Raw genomic sequence first — 19,929 nt, 5'->3', positions numbered from 1 at the left:
ATAATAATAATAATAATAATAATAATATGAAGACCCTATGTGAATTAAATAACCAGATTATGGTTTTTAATTTATTAATTGAAAAATAGGCAGTGATATGAAAAACTGCCCTTCATTTAGGTTCGGGTTGATATTCAGTTCTTCTTCGGGAAGTTTTAGCTTTCATTCTAACCAAATTTTTTTTTTTTTGGTTTCAGTTTCTGGGTTGATACTTTGATTGAAAGAATTATTGAATATTTCTTGTGACACAATTTGAAGAATTTTCTATTGCGACATCTACCGACTGTGAAATCTTGTTGTCATTCACTGAAAAAAAGGATAATAATAAAATAAATTAAATAAATAAATAAAATAATAGAGAGACGGTAAAAAAAAAAGTTGGGAAAACTTCATTCATATCTTTAATTATATGCATAAGAGAGAGTTAAAGAGAAAATAGTATAATATTTTTTGTCTGGTATCACATTTTATTTACGCGAGGTTTCATTGGGAAGCAGTAGTCAGAGGAGTGTTTTTCTGTCGTTTTTGAAAAGCTCGCAATTTTAGGACTACAGAAAGGATGTCTGCTGATCTCAGTACGCTTTTGGAAATGGGATTTCCGAAACAGAGAGCGTAAGTAAATATTGTTGGTTATCTATTTTTTTCTTGAGCTGATCAGAATTTGTGAGTTTTTTTCAGTCATCACAACCGAAGTATCATACTTCAAATAAAGGTTACAAACCTTGGAGTAGGAGGAATTGATTGGTTTGAGACATGGAAGTTTATTACTGACTAGCGCACCACATGACTTTTGTTTTTATATATTCCTGTTGAGTTTACTTATAGTTCTTAAAAGTTTTTCAAATGAAATTCAATCATTTTTATCGAATTTTCCAAGTAGCCTTTTATTAGCCTTCAACCGGCAGTTTGCTATCCACATGAGCCCTATTGGTTATTAATGTTTTGAAAAGAGAACCGGCTTACTCATAAGACAGGTGAAACGGCTACTATATAACACCCGCCCCTCGGTTTCTGGAGACGGACTCGAACTTGTTTCATAATTCCTTTGTTATATTATTCGATGTTTTCAATTTTAAGTTTATCTGAAGTTAAAAAATATATGTAAATACTACTGAACAAAACGCGGTTATCGTAGGGTAGCGTACGTGCCCACTATTGTAGATACACTGGATCTCCAAAATCCGACGACCTTTGTACTTGATTCTTGGCGCTTCGGTATTTTTCGGATTTCAAAGGTATAAAAAAAGGACAAAAAAATATTGCATTTATATATTGCAATTTATTATACATAGTACTATACAATGAATTCTTTCTAGAGAAAAATAATGTATAGTATGTGAAAAAGTACAGTAAATGTTGCTCAGTACAGTACATATTTATAGTAAAAATATAATAAAATATTCCATTCAAAATACACCATACTGTTAGATATATTTTCAAAATGGAAAAGTGACCATTTCACAGAGTTTCCCCCTTTGCCTATGTCACTGTGTTGGGTAGAGCAGCAGGGGAAAATAGAAGGGTTTTTGTTAAAGTGACTACAGTGGTCTTACACAGTTTGTAAATCCTATACAACCAACTGTGATATATTATCAACAGAAAATTCTAAATGGGAAGCATTCAAGGAAGTAATCGTGGGAACTACTAAGCTTTTTATCCCAACTAAGAAATATTCTTCAAGGTTTAGTCCTAAACGGATGTCACATGAATTAATGAGATTCGTGGCAAAGAAAAAATGCATGGGATGTATATAAATTATCAGGCGACACAGAAGCTTATGGTAGATATAAGCTAGTCTGTAATCAAATCACAAAGGGGGTTAGGCAAGAGAAGGAAGGCAGATTATGAGGAATCCTTGGCCAAGAATGCAAAGGCTTCTTTACTTATGTAAACTTTAGAAGGAAGGAGATGAATCAGATTGGTTCAATTGATATCGATGGTTCGACTGTTGATGATCCTGTAAAGGTAGCTGAAAAACTTGGAGTATTTTGCATCAACATCCACACATTAGGAATTCTGCAGGGAAGTGGAGGACAGAAGATTATTAAATTTTAACAGGTAGCTAAATGACTTTGTAATAACTGAGAGGAAAGTGGAAGGGAAATTGCTGAAGTTAAACATAAGAAAGGCCAGGGGCTCACATCTGGTGAGTATGGGCTTGGCACACCCTCAGCTGGATATCATCATCATTTTCTTTCTTGGAGATTCCCCTCTACTTCTCTCTATCTCTCCCTCTCTCTCGGGTAATTCAGAATTTTTTTTTTTTTTTTTCGGCTGATGCAGCATAAGCCTCAGGCTTCCTTGCACCATATGGCTAATAATAGCATTAGTAGAGGCATACGATGCAAGAAAGCAAGCTTATGCAGCATCAGCCAAAAACAAAAAATAAATAAAATAAAACCCCTCCCATTTCACCCCTCCATTCAGTCCAAATGCCTGTACAGCTCAGCCTTAATTTATTTAGGCTATTAGCTTCCACAACAAAAGATGGAAGTCAGTTCCACCAATCAACTAGACACTGGCTAAAGGCAAATCTACGCACATCTATTCTACAACTATCTTTCCTTAATTTGAAACTGTGCCCCTCAGGTTCTTAATCTGAGCAAGACAAAGAATCTCATCAGCATTCAGCTTGCTTAACCCATTCATGGCCTTATACATCTCAATCAGATCACCTCACAGGTGCCTACTCTCCAGGCACTGCAATTTGCGGAACTTAAGCCTTTCTTGGTAAGAGTACCCTTGGTCACCTCACCAATCTTGTTGCCCTTCTTTGTACTTGTTAAAGCAATTCTACATCCTTTCTAAAATGAGGCCTCCACACCTGTACACAGTACTCTAGGTGTGGCCTGACCATTGCCTTGTATAATGGGATAATCACTGCTCTGTCCCTGCTAGCAAAATTCCTGTATATCATTGACAAGACTCCATGACCTGCCCTGGCCGCCGATCTGCACTGCTCAGCAAACTTCATATTTAACTGCACAATTACCCCCCCCCCCAGGTCTTTTTAACTTTCCACTTCCCTGAGTGTAGTACCATACAGTTGGTACATTTCTCTTCGGTTATTGCTACCCATATGCAGTACTTTGCATTTATCAATGTTAAACTTTGGTTGCCACTTCTCACCCCATTTTCCCAACTTATCTAGATCCAATTGGAGTAGCATACTGTCGTTAACAACCCTGCCAACCTTTGTATCGTCTACAAACTTGAATATTAAACCTGATATACCTTCATCAATATCATTGATAAATATACAAAACAACAATGGGCCCGACACTGAACCCTGGGGAACTCCACTAATAACATTTGTACACGAAGAGCAATCTGTACACGAAGTCTATTGATTACCACGCTCTGTTATCTCCCACTCAACCATCCATTTATCCATTGTAGCAACTTACCCTTACTGCCATGCCTCTCCAATTTGTACAGCAGTCTTCCATGTGCAACAGTATCAAAAGCCTTCCTGAAATTCAAGTATATGATATCAAAATTATTTTTGGCATTCTGTTCCTTCGTGACCACATCATAGTATCCAGTCAAATTGGTCAGACAAAACTTCTAACAAACCCATGCTGTGTATTAACTATTACTGCAATCTTGTCTAGATGATCCTGCAATGCTTCTTTAACCAGTGATTCCTTTTTTTTTCCGGAACAGAAGACAAACTAACAGGTCTGTAGTTACTTGTGTCACCTTTTGGAACCCCCCCCTTTGTGAATTGGTGATACGTCTGCACACCTCCAGCCCATGGGGACCTCCCCTGAGTTCAAGGAAGCTCTCATAATTATAGCTATGGGTTTACTTAGGGTTTACATTGCGCCTTCCTTATGTTTAATTCAACAATTTCTCCTCCACTTTGCTCTCAGTTATTACAAAATCACTTAGCTCCCTGTTAGCATTTTATAAACGTCTGGCACTCCATTCCCTAAATAACTCCTCGTGTATCAATGTAGTTGCAAAATACTCATTCAGTTTATCAGCTACCTGAGCATGATCATCAATAGTCAACCTATCTATGTTAAATGGTCCAGTCTGATTCATCCCTTTCCTCCTAGAGTTTACATAAGTAAGGAACTCTTTGCTATTTTTCTTTGCATCCTTTGATTTCTCGTAATCTGCCAAAGATTTCTCGTAATCTGCCTGCGCCTGCCTAATCTCCTTTGTGACTTGATTACAGACTAGTTTATACCTGCCATAAACTTCTGTGCCACCTGATACTTTATTTCAGGTGGTCTTCCCATGTAGTCTTCTTTGCCACGAGCCTCATTAATTCATCTGACATCCATTTAGGCCTGAACCTTGAACAGTATTTCTTAGTTGGAATGAAAGCCTAGTAGCCTCCAAAATCAAATTAACATTAAGGAAGTCAACGTTGATAACATCATCAGTTGATCCCACTGTACAGAATTTAAAAACTGGCTAAGACCTCTGTAGTCACCTTTACAAAAGCAAAAGCCCTTCCCTTTAGCCTTGATTGTAGTTACATCTTTAATAATTCCCACATCAGTACATTGTGATCACTGTCACCCAGTGGGTGCTTTATCTGCAAATCTTAATGCATGAATAATCACTGCTGATAATCAGATTAAAGTATTACTCCCTCTGGTTGCCTCTCTAACATGTTGCTGTAGAAAACAGCCATCTAATAAATCCACAAAAGTCTTGCTAGTGTGTGAGTGACCAAACTACAAGTTCCAGTCAATATCTGGAAAGTTAAAATCTCCCCATTATAAGGCATTCTGATTTACTTGCCCACTCTATTTCTCTGAACAATTGCCCATTATACTCATCAGATTCATTAGGCCTATAACACACACACCTACTCTCATTTTTCCTTTCCCAGTGCCTATTTCACACCAAACAGACTCAACACTGTATTTTCCACCAACATCAATGAGATGCACTTCCTTAGATTTTATGTGTTTCTTAATTAACAGCATAACCCCTCCTCCCTTCCTGCCCTGCCTATCCTTCCTGTACACATTGTACTCCTCCAATTCCAATTCTGCTCTGGTTATATCTGTGTGACACCAAGTCTCTGATATCTAAACAATATCTGCCTTTGATTTCTTGACTAGCAGTTCAAGCTCATCAAATTTATTAACTATACTCCTCGCATTGGTGTACATGCAAGTATACTTGCACCTGTTCTTACTCTTAGTAACCCTAACACAGCTGATTATTTACTTGTTCCCCTATGACTCCCAGCAGTCCTGGAAATCTCCATTACCTTGCTTCCCAGGCTGCTGCTCATTCTAATAGCAGTGCAAGAATCACTTTTGCCTCTGCCTATGGCCACTGTTAACCTTTTAGTTTGTGTATCCCCCCAAGCTAGCAGTTTTCTGACCCACCTAACACTGCCTTGATAGCATCAGCAAATATTTTTGCACCCTTTCTATTTAAGTGAACCCCATCCCTGTAGAAGCAGACTCTCCTGTCAACAACTAGGTGACAATAGTCACCAACAATAACTAGTTCCTTTGGGACCAGCACATTCTACCTGGCACCTCCGTAGCCAGGTGGACAGGAGCAGCAGTGCATAGCACACGCTTCTTGATTAGACCGGGGTTCGAGCCCGTCACCACCAAATACGGAGGATGCGGAAAGGTCAGGGAATGACCACCGCATATCTCCTGAGCAATACGGCCTTAGTTGCTAATGCTTCTAAAAAACCAAATAATAACAACAACAACATTCTGCCTTGCAGATGCCTCTGTTTTGCCTGATGCACAGGAGTGAGCTTTGTCGTTGAGCTGGGCAGCTGAGAGCTTTATAGGCCTCTCATATTAATATTCTTAGAGGGCATTTACCCTACACCTCAAGTTTTCATAGATGCCCATCAGAATAATAATAATAATAAGACCCACGGATTGCATCAGGGAAAATTTGTGAACCGAAACTACCAGCTGCAGAGTGGTAAAGAGATCAAAGCCATGGCAGAGGGAGAGGCCTACAAATACTTGGCGATGATGCAGGCTCAGCAGTTACAGCACAAGGAAATTAAGGCCTTCCTGACCGAAAAAATACCATCAGAGACTCAGAAGCCTGCTGAAAGCAAAGCTGAATGGTGGGAACATGAACTGGAGGATATCATGAGAAAGACAAGGACAATGATAAACAAGAGCCGCCAACACCACCCAAAATCTGCCATGGAGAGACTGACAACTCCCTGGAAGAAGGAGGAAGGGGCCTGATAGACCTCATTGAGTAACAGAAGACAGTTATAGTTAACTTGAAGCATTACTTCCAGAAACACACTGCAGCACTCCACCAGGCTATAAGGAAGATAGACAAGCGGTGTACGCCACGCAGCCTAAGTGAGGAGTCCCCCCCCCCCAACCAGGAGACAAACGAAGCTAGAAAGATGGGCAGAGAAGACACTCCATGGCACAATACTACAATGATCTCCATCAAGATCACATAGATAAAATTGCTTCGAATGCATGGCTCACAAGCAGGACGCTCTTCCCCGAGACTGAAGGATTCGTGCTTGCCATCCAAGACTAGGTAATCAACACCAGGAACTATAGTAAATACATTGCCCAGGAACCCGGAGTGTCCAATGACACATGTCGACAATGCCACCTGGCCTCAGAAACGATCCAACACATCCCTGCGGGATGCAAGGTGATCACCCAGACTGAGTACACTCATAGACATGACCAGGAAGCCAGGATAATACATCAGAAGCTAGCAAGGAAATACCAATTGGTCGAAGAAAGTGTTCCGTACTACAAGTACGAACCCCGGGCAGTACTAGAGACCCGAACCCACAAGCTGTACTGGTACCGCGCCATAATAACGGATAGGACAATCCCACACAACAGACCTGACATAACCCTTGTGGACAAGAAGGAAATGGTTACCTATCTGATTGACATAGCTGTACCCAACACTGGCAGCCTGCAGAAAACCCAGGGGGAAAAAAATCAGGAAGTACACGAACCTGACAGGAGATTAAAGAGGAACCCCCAATCAGAGAGAAATAATATAAGAGCAACAATAATAATAATAAAAGGCATCCGGGATGGATGGGAGCTATCCAGTTATATGAGAGCATCCTTGGACTCAAGGGAGGTCCCCACCAATTGGAAATGTGCAAATGTATTCCCAATTCACAAAGGGGAAACAAGGGTGACACAAGTAATTAGACCTGTTAGTTTAACTTCTGTTAAGGGGAAAAGAATGGAGTCACTGGTTAAAGAAGCATTGCAGGATCATATAGAGAAGACTGCAGTAATAATTAAGACAGCATGGGTTTGTTAAGGGGTTGTCTTGTCTGACCAATTTTTTAGCATTAGCTTTAGCATTAGTAGAGGCATTTGATGCAAGAAAGCAAGCTTATGCAGCATCAGCCAAAAAAAAAAAAAAAAAAAACCCACTTCCACTTCACCCCTCTGTTCGTTCAAAATACCTGTCCAGCTGAGCCTTAAACTTATTTAGGCTATCAACCTCCACCACAAGGGATGGGAGTCTGTTCCACCAACCAACCACCCGCTGGCTAAAGGCAAATGCTTAAACCATTCAAGGCTTTATACACCTCTATCAGATCACCTCGCTGGTGCCTAGTCTCCAGACACTGTAATTTGCAAAACTTAAGCCTTTCTTCGTAAGGGCACCCCTTTGTTCCATTCACTAATCTTGTTGCTCTTCTCTGTACTCGTTCCAGCAGCTCTACATCCTTCTTGAAATGAGGCCTCCAGACCTGTATACAGTACTCTAGGTGTGGCCTGACCATTGCCTTATACAAGGGAATAATCACCTCCTTATCCTTGCTGGAAAAATTCCTGTATATCATTGACAATACTCCATGAGCTACTCTTGCAGCCCATCTGCACTATTCAGAGAACTTCATATCTGCCTGCACAACCATCCCCAAGTCCCTTTCATTCTCTACCACTGTCAGTGTAGTACCACAGAGTTGATACGTTGCTCTGGGGTTACTGTTTCCCATGTGTAGTACTTTACATTTGTCAATGTTAAACTTCATTTGCCACCTCTCAGCCCATCTGCTCAACCTTTCCAGATCCTGTTGCAGCAGCATAGTGTCAGTAGTGTCCTTGACAACCCTGCCAACCTTGTATCATCTGCAAACTTGGACATTAAGCTTGATATACCATCATCAATATCATTTATAAATACAGAAAACAATAATGGACCCAACACTGAGCCCTGAGGGACTCCACTAATAACATTAGTCCACGATGAGCAGTGTCCATTGATTACCACTCTCTGTCTTCTCCCCCTCAACCACCCCTTTATCCATAGCAGCAATTTGCCTCCAATGTCACACTGCTCCAATTTGTGTAGCAGTCTTCCATGTGCAACAGTATCAAAAGATTTTCTAAGATCCAAGTATATAATATCAAAGTTATTCCCTGCATCCAGTTCTTTTGTGACTGCATCATAGTATCCAATCAAGTTGGTCAGGCAAGACTTCCCCTTAACAAAACCATGCTGTGTCTGAGCTATAACTGAAGTCTTGTCTAAATGATCTTCTTTAACCAGTGCCTCCATTAATTTTCCTGGAACAGAAGTTAAGCTCACAGGTCTATAATTACTTGTGTCAGCCTTTGATCCTCCTTTGTGAATTGGGGTCACATTTGCACATTTCCAGTCTATGGGTACCTCCCCTGAGTCCAAGGAAGCTCTCATAATTATGGCTAAGGGTTTGCTTACTTCCTTTGCTGCCTCCTTTAATATAACTGGATAGATCCCATCCACCCCGGGTGCCTTTCTTGTGTTTATCTTCAACAGTTTCTCCTCCACTTTACTCCCAGTTATTTCAATATTCTGTACTTACTGCTAGAGTTGAATACACCTCTGGCATTCCCCTTGCTGAATAACTCCTCATGTGTGAATGTCGATGCAAAATATTCATTTAGTTTGTTAGCTACCTGAGCAGGATCATCAACAGTTGACCCATGTGACCAATCTGATTCATCCCCTTCCTTCTAGAGTTTACATAAGTAAAGAACTCTTTGCTGTTTTTCTTTGCATCCCTAGCCAAAGATTTCTCGTAATCTGCATTTGCCTGCCTAACCTCCTTTGTAATTTGGTTGCATATGAACTTGCATCTATCATAGGCTTCTGTGTCGTGTGTTAATTTGTAAGTATCCCATGCATTTTTCTTCTCTGCCATATGCCTCATTAGTTCATCTGACATCCATTTTGGCCTAAACCTTGAACAATATTTCTTAGTTGGTATGTAAAGCCTAGTAGCTTCCAAGATAAGTTCTTTGAATGCTTCCCATTTTGAATTTGCTGTTAGTAACATCATCAGTTGGGCCCACTGTATAGAATTTAAATACTGTCTCAGTCCATCGTAGTCGCCTTTAGGGAAGCAATAACCCTTCCCTTTACTCCTAATGGTAGTTACCTCTTTGAGTAAATCCCACTTCAGCACACTGTGATCACTGCCACCTAGTGGTTCATTTATCTGCAGATTCTTTGATTGGATTTGATTGGATACTGTGATGTGGTCACAAAGGAACTGGATGTAAAGAATAATTTTGATATCATTTACTTGGATTTCAAAAAAAGCTGTTTAATGTTGCAAATTGAAGACTACTGTACAAATTGGAGCAGTATGGCATTAAGGGCAATTTTCTACAATGTAATTCCTGTGGGGGTGCCTCCGTAGCCATGTGGGCAGGAGCAGTAGTGCGTAGTACACGCTTCTTGATTAGACCGGGGTTCAAGCCCGTGCCCACCAAATACAGAGGATGCGGAAAGGTCAGGGAATGACCGCTGCATATCCCCGGAGCAATATGGCCTTAGTTGCTAATGCTCGTAAAAACCAAAAAAAAAAAAAAAAAAACGTAATCCTGTAAGGGTGGTTGAGTGGGAGAAGATAGAAATGGGTAATCAATGGACACTGTTCTTTGTGGACTAATGTTATTAGTGGAGTCCCCCCCCCCCCGGTGTTGGGCTCATCGTTGTTTTGTATATTTATGAGTGGTATTGATGAAGATATATCAAGCTTAATGTTGAAGTTTGCAGATAGTTGGCAGGGTTGTTAATGACAGTATTCTACTGCAACGGAATCGAAAAAAGTTGGGCAGAATGGCTGAGAAGTTGCAACTGAATTTTGACATAGGACAAATGCAAAGTACTGCATGTGGGTAGCAATAATCCCAGAAAAATGTTGCAACTGTGTGGCACTATACTCAGGGTAGTGGATATTTAAAATTACCTTGGGGGTAATTGTGCAGTTAGATATGAAGTTTTCTGGGCAGTGTAGACAGGCTACCAGAGCAGGTCATGGGATCTTGTCAATGATATACAGGAATTTTGTTAGCAGGGATAAGGAGGTGATTATCCCTTTGCATAAGGCTATGGTCAGGCCACATCTGAGTACTGTGTACAGGTTGGAGGCCTCATTTTAGGAAGAAGTAGAACTGCTGGAACGAGTACAGAGAAGAGGTGAGTGGAACAAAGGGTTCCACTTTGTTGGTATTACCAACAAAGGCTTAAGTTCTGAAAATTGTAGTGGCTGGAGACTAGGCACCTGCTAAGTGATCCGATAAGACCTTGAATGGTTTGAGTAGGCTCAATGCTGATGAGGTTCTTCCTATTGCTCAGATTATGAACCTTTGGGCGCATAAAGTGAAATTGAAAGATGAGTTCGTAGAGTACATGTGCTTAAATTTCCAGCATGTAGGTGATTGCTAGAACAAATTTCCATCTGTCATTGTGGCAGTTGATAGCTTAAATTAATTCAAGGAACTGGACAAACATTTGGAGTGAATGGATTGGTGAAATGGGAAGTTGTTTTTTTTTTTTTTTTTTGGCTGATGCTGTATAACCTTTCTTTCTTGCATCATATGCCTCTACTAATGCTAATATCATTTATAAATACAGAAAAAAACAATGGCTCCAGCACTGAACCCTGTTGGACTCCACTAATAACATTAGTCCGTGAAGCTCCATTTTTTGCATTCAGTTCCTTTGTGACTGCATCATAGTAAACAATCAAATTAGCATTAGTACAGGCATTTGATGCAAGAAGGCAAGCTTATGCAGCATCAGCCAAAAAAAAAAAAAAATAAAAATAAATAAATAAAAAATAACCACTTCCACTTCACCCCTCTGTTCATTCGAAATACCTGTCCAGCCGAGCTTTAAACTTATTTAGGCTATCAACTTCCACAACAAGGGATGGAAGTCTGTTCCGCCAGCCAACCACCTGGTGGCTAAAGGCAACTTTCCTCACGTCTATCTTACAACTGTCTTTCCTCAATTTGAATTTATGTCCTTTCAGGTGATTTTTCTGAGCAAGAGGAAGAATCCCATCAGCGTTGAGCATGCTCAAACCATTCAAGGCTTTATACACCTCAATCAGATCACCTCGCTGGTGCCTAGTCTCCAGACACTGTAATTTGCAAAACTTAAGCCTTTCTTCGTAAGAGCACCCCCTTTGTTCCATTCACCAATCTTGTTGCCCTTCTCTGTACTCGTTGCAGCATCCCTACATCCTTCTTGAAATGAGGCCTCCAGGCCTGTATACAGTACTCTAGGTGTGATCTGACCATTGCCTTATACAAGGGAATAATCACCTCCTTATCCCTGCTAGAAAAATTCCTATATATCATTGACAAGACGCCATGAGCTTCTCTTGCAGCCCATCTGCACTGCTCAGAAAACTTCATATCTGCCTGCACAACCACCCCCAGGTCCCTTTCATTCTCTACCACTGTCAGTGTAGTGCCACAGAGGTGATACGTTGCTCTGGGGTTGCTGTTTCCCATATGTAGTACTTTTCATTTGTCAATGTTAAACTTCATTTGCCACCTCTCAGCCCATCTGCTCAACCTTTCCAGATCCTGTTGCAGTAGCATAGTGTCAGTAGTGTCCTTGACAACTCTGCCAACCTTCGTATCGTCTGCAAACTTGGACATTAAGCTTGATATACCATCATCAATATCATTTATAAATACAGAAAACAATAATGGACCCAATACTGAACCCTGAGGGACTCCACTAATAACATTAGTCCATGATGAGCAGTGTCCATTGATTACCACTCTCTGTCGTCTCCCCCTCAACCACCCCTTTATCCATAGCAGCAATTTGCCTCCAGTGCCACCACACTGCTCCAATTTGTGCAGCAGTCTTCCATGTGCAATAGTATCAAAAGCCTTTCTAAGATCCAAGTATATAATATCAAAGTTATTCCCTGCATCCAGTTCTTTTGTGACTGTATCATAGTATCCAATCAAATTGGTCAGGCAAGACTTCCCCTTAACAAAACCATGCTGTGTCTGAGCTATAACTGAAGTCTTGTCTAGATGATCCTGCAGTGCTTCTTTAACCAGTGCCTCCATTAATTTTCCGGGAACAGAAGTTAAACTAACAAGTCTATAATTACTTGTGTCGCCTTTTGATCCTCCTTTGTGAATTGGGGTCACATTTGCACATCTCCAGTCCATGGGTACTTCCCCTGAGTCCAAGGAAGCTCTCATAATTATGGCTAAGGTTTTGCTTACTTCCTTTGCTGCCTCCTTTAATATAACTGGATAGATCCCATCCACCCCAGGTGCCTTTCTTGTATTTATCTTCAACAATTTCTCCTCCACTTTACTCTCAGTTATTACCAGATTCTCTAGCTTACTGCCAGAGTTGAATACACCTCTGGCATTCCCCTCGCTGAATAACTCCTCATGTGTGAATGTCGATGGAAAATATTCATTTAGTTTGTTAGCTACCTGAGCAGGATCATCAACAGTTGACCCATCGATATTAAGTGGACCATCAATATAGTGTGGTTTATAATCTGTGACTGCAATTGATTATCAATTAATTTTGTTCTTAATCTACCTCGTTACTATTTGTATTTATTATTTTTCTTACTAATCATGCATAATTATTTCTAATATAAAAAAATCCTTGCAATACCCATGTATCATTATTTTTCCTGTTGAAACTATTCTCTGTTTTGTACTGATTCAGTCAGCACGGTAGCTTTTTTCCAATGCATTAACTGCACTGTGCAAGGTATTCCTGTAGTTGTTAATAGATAATTATCTTAATTATTCTTTATTAATATGGTTAAATTAGTTAGATTACTTAAAATAGGTTAGAATAACGTTTACAGTAATAGTAGTCATTTGAAAAAATAACATAACTGCTTTAGATTAAAGGTTACAAGAAAATGATTGACTGTTTATGCTTGTTCTTTCTCATGGGTACCTGAGAACAAGCATGAACAGTACATATCATAGCATGTGTACAGGATAGCTTAAATTAATTGCTGGTGCGATTAACTTCACAACTGGGTCGTCATGTCTGCAATACTAGGGTACCTGCCCACCCACTGATGATAGGCCAATAGTCTTGAAACATGTCTGGGTGGTGGTACTGGGAATAAGTAACAATAGCCTTCTCTATTAGTGAAGCGTTACTTATTTGAGGTAGTGCAGTATCATGGCAACTCGTCGTGAAGGCAGAGCACAATATGAGAAAAAGCAAATGATGCCCACAACAACTACTTTGTAGTTTTTTTAAGAGTGTCGTATGGTGTATCAAAACACCGATCAAAATCTGTGCGATTATGGGTCATTTAGAGGTAAAAGGAGTAGTGCAGGCAGACCATGTTTGACGCAAACTGCTGCCATGGAAGAAAGTGTGTTGAATGCCGTCCAGAATTATCCTACTAGCAGCACACGTGCCGTTGCCTCTGCCTTAGGAGTGTTTCATTGCAGTGTACAGCGTGTCTGGCATGACAATTCCTTACATCCCTTTCATCTCCAAAGGGTTCAGTTACTGCTCCCCCATGATCATCCTGCACGTGTGGTTTTTGCGCAGTGGTTTCTCCAAGAAAGTGTTCAAGACTTGAATTTTCCAGCCTATGTTTTGTTCATGGACGAGGCTTATTTCACTCAGGAAGACTTATTCAATCAGCAGAATGCTCATGTGTGGGCTCACGACAACCCACACGGTGTGCACCCCCATGCGGCACAACATTGCTTCGCAATAAATGTGTGGGCAGGTATGGTCGGTGACTGCTTAGTCGGCCCAGCCCTGTCACTATCCCGCATGAACTCCGGTAAATATCGGATCTTTCTTGAACAAGTTCTACCAGGGTTACTAGATGATGTTCCAGCAAATGTGAGATGCAACATTTGGTTTCAACATGACGGGCCGCCTGCCCATTATGGAAGGTGTGTTCGTGACCATTTGAACAGGCGTTTTGGGCGTCGATGGATTGGCCGTGGTGGACCCGTTTAGCCTGACCCCCACGCTCACCTGATTTATCGAGCCTTCATTTCTTTCTGTGGGGCCTCTCAAATCTATCATGCATGAATTGTCTGTGGAGACGGGAATGGATCTCGTGGTGAGACTCGTCCGCGCTAGGTGTGTTCGACCGTGTCCGCCAATCCATGCTGCGTCGGTGTCATGCATGCATCGCGTCTCACGGTGGAACCTTCGTGCATCTGTTGTAACATCATGAGATGCATCCATCTCGTACTCCATTGTTAATATTATGTCAAATAAATGTTTGCTACTAATTACTGTCTTGTGTCATTTCTGCTTCTTGTGCCTCTGCTACTACTTTCCTGTGTTGTTTCCTGTTATGGATTCCTATGCGATTCACATTCCTTTAGATGTTACCTACCTCCCCTGAACGTTTGTACCAATATTTTTGGAGACACCCTGTATACCATATAGTACTTTACAAATTGGAGACAAAAATAATTATGCCGAGGGTAAGTTGGATACAGAATTTTTCCTTGCTCAGCACTTGGATAGGGCACAATAATAATACCGGACAAGGGTTGACAATGGATTTCGAGTGCCTTCTTGTTTGTTTTCTTGCTGGGGTGTACTACAGAACATGGCATAAAATATTTTCGTGAACTATGGATTGAGGACATAATAACTGAACTAATTGTGGGTATTACGCATCAAAACAACATCCAGAAATTCTTTTGAGATTTAGACTCTGCAGAGATGGTAACCTGGACTTTATGAACTTGGACATCACAGTAGCAGTCTCATTGTGGCTCCTAAGGTAAACCTAGAAAATATTCTCCTTCAGAGTATTTTGTTGGAAAATACAGATGGTGGCAAAGAACTTTAGAGACTAACATGTGGAGGACACATTTTAAGGGTTTAGAACTCAGGTTTCGACCCAGAGATAGACCCATGTTAGAGATGTGTGAAGAGAACAAATCCAACCTACCATGAAATATCGTTCCCACATCTGGAATGGTGCTCCCAAAACCTCTCTCAAGTTTGGACTCTCAGGTTTTGACCCAGGGATAGACCCATGTTAGAGACTGTGAAGAGAACAATGGGAAAAGTACAATGTGAGGCGCCTCCGTAGCCAGGTGGGCAGGAGCAGCAGTGCATAGCATATGCTTCTTGATTAGACCGGGGTTCGAGCCCGTGACCACCAAATATGGAGGATGCGGAAAGGTGAGGGAATGACTACCGCATATCCCCGGAGCAATATGGCCTTATTTGCTAATGCTCCTAAAAAAAAAAAAAACAACAAATAAAAAATAATTGAGAAAATTGATCAGGCACTGTTTTTTTTTTTTTTTTTTTTTTTTGTGAGAACAATCTTCATGATTGTGCAACAAATTTTAAGCGTGAGGTTAAAGACATAACTAAATGCTATAACCCAATTTTATCTGAAAAAATACGACAACTATTGATTCATTCTTTATTCGTACAACTGAAAAATATTGTAATTTCAATAAACTTTACTTAACCTTACATTGTGTAGAATATTATAATAAAAAATGTCTAATAAAATAATTTTCTCATTTTTTAGTTCCTTCATCCATTTTTTACTATGTACAAGTACATAATAAAATCTAATATCGGTGTGGATACATCATAACTACTCATCCTTCACAGTGAGTTGCCAATGTATTGCACTACCTCGAATAAGTAACGCTTCACTTGCAATACCAGGGTACCTTCCCACCCACCAATGAAAAGCCAACTAGCTTTGAAGCGGGTGCCATCTGGGTGGTGGCTCCCACTGAGAATAAGCAACAATAGTCTTCTTTATTAGTGAAGCATTACTTATTCAAGGTAGTGCAACCTTGGGGGCTCACATCTGGTGAGTATGGGTTTGGCACACCCAGGGTTCTAAGCTGGATATCATCATTCTTCTCTTTCTTGGTGATTCCCTTCTAATTCTGACTCTTGTTATCTCTCTCACTCTCTCACAGGGTAATTCGTGTATTTGTGTTTTTTTTTTTTTTTTTTTGGCTGGTGCAGCATAAGCCTCAGGCTTTCTTGCACCATACAGCTAATAATAATAATAATATATGGGCAACTCGTTGTGAAGGAGGAGCACAATATGAAATACAGATGAAATAATGCTTTTCACACTACTATTGTAATTTTTCTTTAAGAGTTGTCTATGGTGTATCTGCACTGATATTATATAGATATAGGATCTTAAAACTCTTAAATATTATGCCTAGTTGCATTTAGTTTTATTTAAATAATAAAAGTTACAAAAATTGGTCCCCGTTTAAGTGGATTCATTTTAATATTGGAAATTTCTGGAACAAATTATTCTCGGATAACGAGGATCCCCTGTATTCTAGTAAATTCTGCCAGATTATGCTATATGTAGTTATAAAAATAGTGCTTTATATTTTGTGAAGTTTTTTCTGAAAAGCTGAGTTAAATTTATCAATTTAACTCAACATCAACTAGAAAATTATTCGAGAACTGCATTTTTTTTTTTTTTTACAGGGAGAAAGCCTTAACTGTTACAGGAAATCAGGGTGTAGAACCTGCTATGGAATGGTAAGGAAGCAATTTTGTAGGCTCCCCCCCCCCCACCTAGGAGAACATTTAGTTAAATTTTTTTTTCTCACATGCTAGATTTTATGATTTTTCTTTTCTGATTTTACTTTTGTATAAACTGCAAATTCACTTATGGTTTGATAATGTTCATAAGTTTTTGGAATATAATGTGAAGGATTCAATTGTGTTTTTTTTTTTTTTTTATTATTTTACTTGTACATTACAGCAAATAAACGTATGGTTTAATAATGTTGTTGTTAGTAGAAAGAATAAATTATGAGTAGATTTTTTTAAAAGTATAATGTGATTAATTTAATAAGTTATAAAATTAAGATATTATCAGATATTTCAGGATATTAAGTTTTAAATTATTTGCTGCAGACATTTGGAGCATCAGTCTTGGTGACTTGGCTTTAAAAAGCTCACTGTTCTTTTAGTGGCAATTGATCATATATTTCCATTTAATATTATCACACTTACAAAAAGGGGAGGATTAAATGGCAAAGCGAATACATACAGACCCATAAGCTTGTTTGCTGAACCAAGGCAAATAATGCAGTCACTGTTAAATATTAATGCAGGATGATCATGACAAGAATGTAGTTATGTAGCAGTCACAGCATGGATTTGTTAAGGAGTGGTCTTGTGTAACCAACCTGATTAGCTACTGTTATGTAGTCACAAAGGAACTGAATGGAAGAAATAATTTTGATGTCACGTGCCTATATTTCAGTAAAGCTTTTGATACTGTGCTACATTAATGACTGCTATACAAATTGGTTGTATAGCTATCCACCCAAAACACAGTGTGGATTTGGGAAAAAGTTACTCCTATGGCAAAAGGAATGGTTGAGTCGCAGGAGAAGAGAGTGGGTTTTACTGCCCATTGCACTTCATAGACTAATATTAGTGGAAGCTCTTGGGGTTTGTTGTTGGACTCTTTGCTGTTTCACTATTTATTAATGATAGTGATGTAGGCATATCATGTTTAATGCCTTAGTTTGCTGCTGAGATATGAAGGTTGGCAGGTTGGTTAATGATAATAATAAGGGTATGCTAGTCCAGTAAGACTTGGATAAATTAAGCAGATGGGCTGAAAAGCGGCAGTTGAGGTTTAACATCGAAAATGCAAGATAACTTCATTTGGTAGCAGTAGTCCCAGAATAACATACCAAGAAAGAGGTGGTTATAAAACATGGTTAGGCCACAACTTGTGTTCTGCTTGAAGATCTGTAAGCTTAATTTTAGGAATGACATAGACCTGTTGGAATTTGGTTGCAAAGAAAAGCAACAAGATTAATCAGGGACACAGAAGGGTGCCCTTACCAAGAACGACTTGAGTTCTATTAATTGTAGAATATAGAAAAAAAAAGCATCTACAAGGAGTTCTAATTGAATTGTTTAAGGCTTGAAATGGGCTGAATAAAATGAAATACAGATGACACCCTTATTGACTTAGAGGAGAACAGGCATTCTGTGTGTTACCAGGCACTCAGTTTAAAACACTGATGGATCCAATATCTTTCTATTTCAGAAGATTTAGGAGAAGTCTGGTTGGCCTGTCTCCCTAAAATCCACTCATGCACAACTTCTCGATGGTAAGCCCTGTTATGTCACTTAAGTGGCAACAAACGTGTAGAGTGGTTCTCTTCAAGACGCCTGGTCAGTGTGAAGAGGAAAAGACGAAATCCTCCAGCACATGACAGCATGACAAAACAAATGGCCCTCAGTCCCGAGCAGCTTTCACTCCCCCTCTTACGGCAGCGAGAGGATCAGAGTGGAGGCAGAGGGTGCTAAGAATCTCTGGGTACGACCAGGCCGCCATGCATGGAAACTGAACTGGCCTGTTACAACGTAAGATTGCTCATTGGTGATGATAGGATATTAGAGCTGGAAAAGGAATTAGAAAATAATCGGTTTGGCTGAAACACGAAGAAGAAATGAATCACTTAAGTTTATCATGTGGAAATCTGCTGTACACCAGTGGGAACAGTGAAAGGAGCGAAGGTGGAGTTGGATTTCTGGTCCATAAAGATATAAAAAACAACATTTTGGAATTCAAAAGTACATCCCGAGGGTGTCAAGATGGATTTCTAAGAGCTACAAGCTAAAGGTTATAATGATTTATGCACCATAAATTTGAATGCACCATAAAGATGAAGTTACTGTAGAGCTGTTAAAATTGGGAGGAAGAGACATGACACAGAAACTGGCAAGACTTCGCAAAATGTATTAGAAAAGGAGTGACACCTAAGGAGTGGAATAATGCAAGCATAGTTTTGCTGCATGAGAAAGGAGATAAATCAAAAATTGGAAATTATAGACCAATTAGCTTGTTATCCCACACTTAAAAGTTGTTCACAAAGGTCATTACTAACAGATTAGAAAACATACTTGATGAGAATCAACCAAAAGAGCAAGCTGGCTTTAGAACAGGATTCTCAACTATGGATCACCTTCATGTAATATCACAGCTAATGGAGAAAGCAAAAGAACATAAAACACCATTATGCCTGGTATTTGTGGATTATGAAAAGGCATTTGACTGTGTACAGCATAAGGCAATGTTTCAGGCACTGGAAATACAAGGCATAGATATCCCATATATTATGATTTTGAAGAAAATATGAGAATGCTACCTCCATTATTAGATTAGACAAAAACAGTACAAATTTAAAATTGAGAAAGGACTTTGACAAGGAGACACAATATCTCTGAAGTTGTTTACTGCTGCCTTAGGAAGCTTTCGGATTAGACTGATTACAGAAAGGAGTCAATGTGAATGGAGGATTCCTAAACCATTTACGATTTGCAGATGACATTGTGATCATAAGCCATGATCCCAAAGAATTAGAGGAAAATCTTAATAAGTTATGCAGAGTTAGCAAGCATATCGGACTAAAGATGAATATGCTTAAAACAAAAGTGATGATCAACAAGTATGCCACAGAAAGGTATATAATCATTGAAGGAGCAGTAATTGAAAAGGTAGATTCATATACTTATATGGGACAAGTCATTAGCTGTAATAATGATAAATGGCTGGAAGTGAAGAGAAGAATAAATTTTGGATAGATTGCATTCAGGAAATATAGTCACATACAGAGGAGCAATATCCCAATTTGTCTGAAACATAAAATAATG

General features: G+C 39.6%; 1 protein-coding gene across 2 annotated transcripts in view; it reads left to right on the top strand.

Annotated features, from left to right (window-relative positions):
- The first annotated feature begins 544 nt into the window (after positions 1-544).
- LOC150081910 (UBX domain-containing protein 1) overlaps positions 545-19,929 on the top strand; it is a 231,312-nt gene continuing 211,927 nt past the window's right edge. For both annotated transcript variants that reach the window (XM_090379816.1, XM_090379815.1), the window contains exons 1-2: positions 545-612; positions 16,732-16,785. In XM_090379816.1, coding sequence (XP_090235942.1) covers positions 560-612; positions 16,732-16,785 — 107 coding nt within the window. In that variant the 5' untranslated portion in view covers positions 545-559. The remainder of the gene's footprint in view (positions 613-16,731; positions 16,786-19,929) is intronic.

Source organism: Mastigoproctus giganteus, chromosome 8, assembly GCF_048544385.1.
Source record: "Mastigoproctus giganteus isolate SK-2022 chromosome 8, ASM4854438v1, whole genome shotgun sequence".
NCBI classification, from domain to species: domain Eukaryota; kingdom Metazoa; phylum Arthropoda; class Arachnida; order Uropygi; family Thelyphonidae; genus Mastigoproctus; species Mastigoproctus giganteus.
Note: the sequence above shows the minus strand (reverse complement) of the source record. Positions and strands in the feature narration are given on the sequence as shown.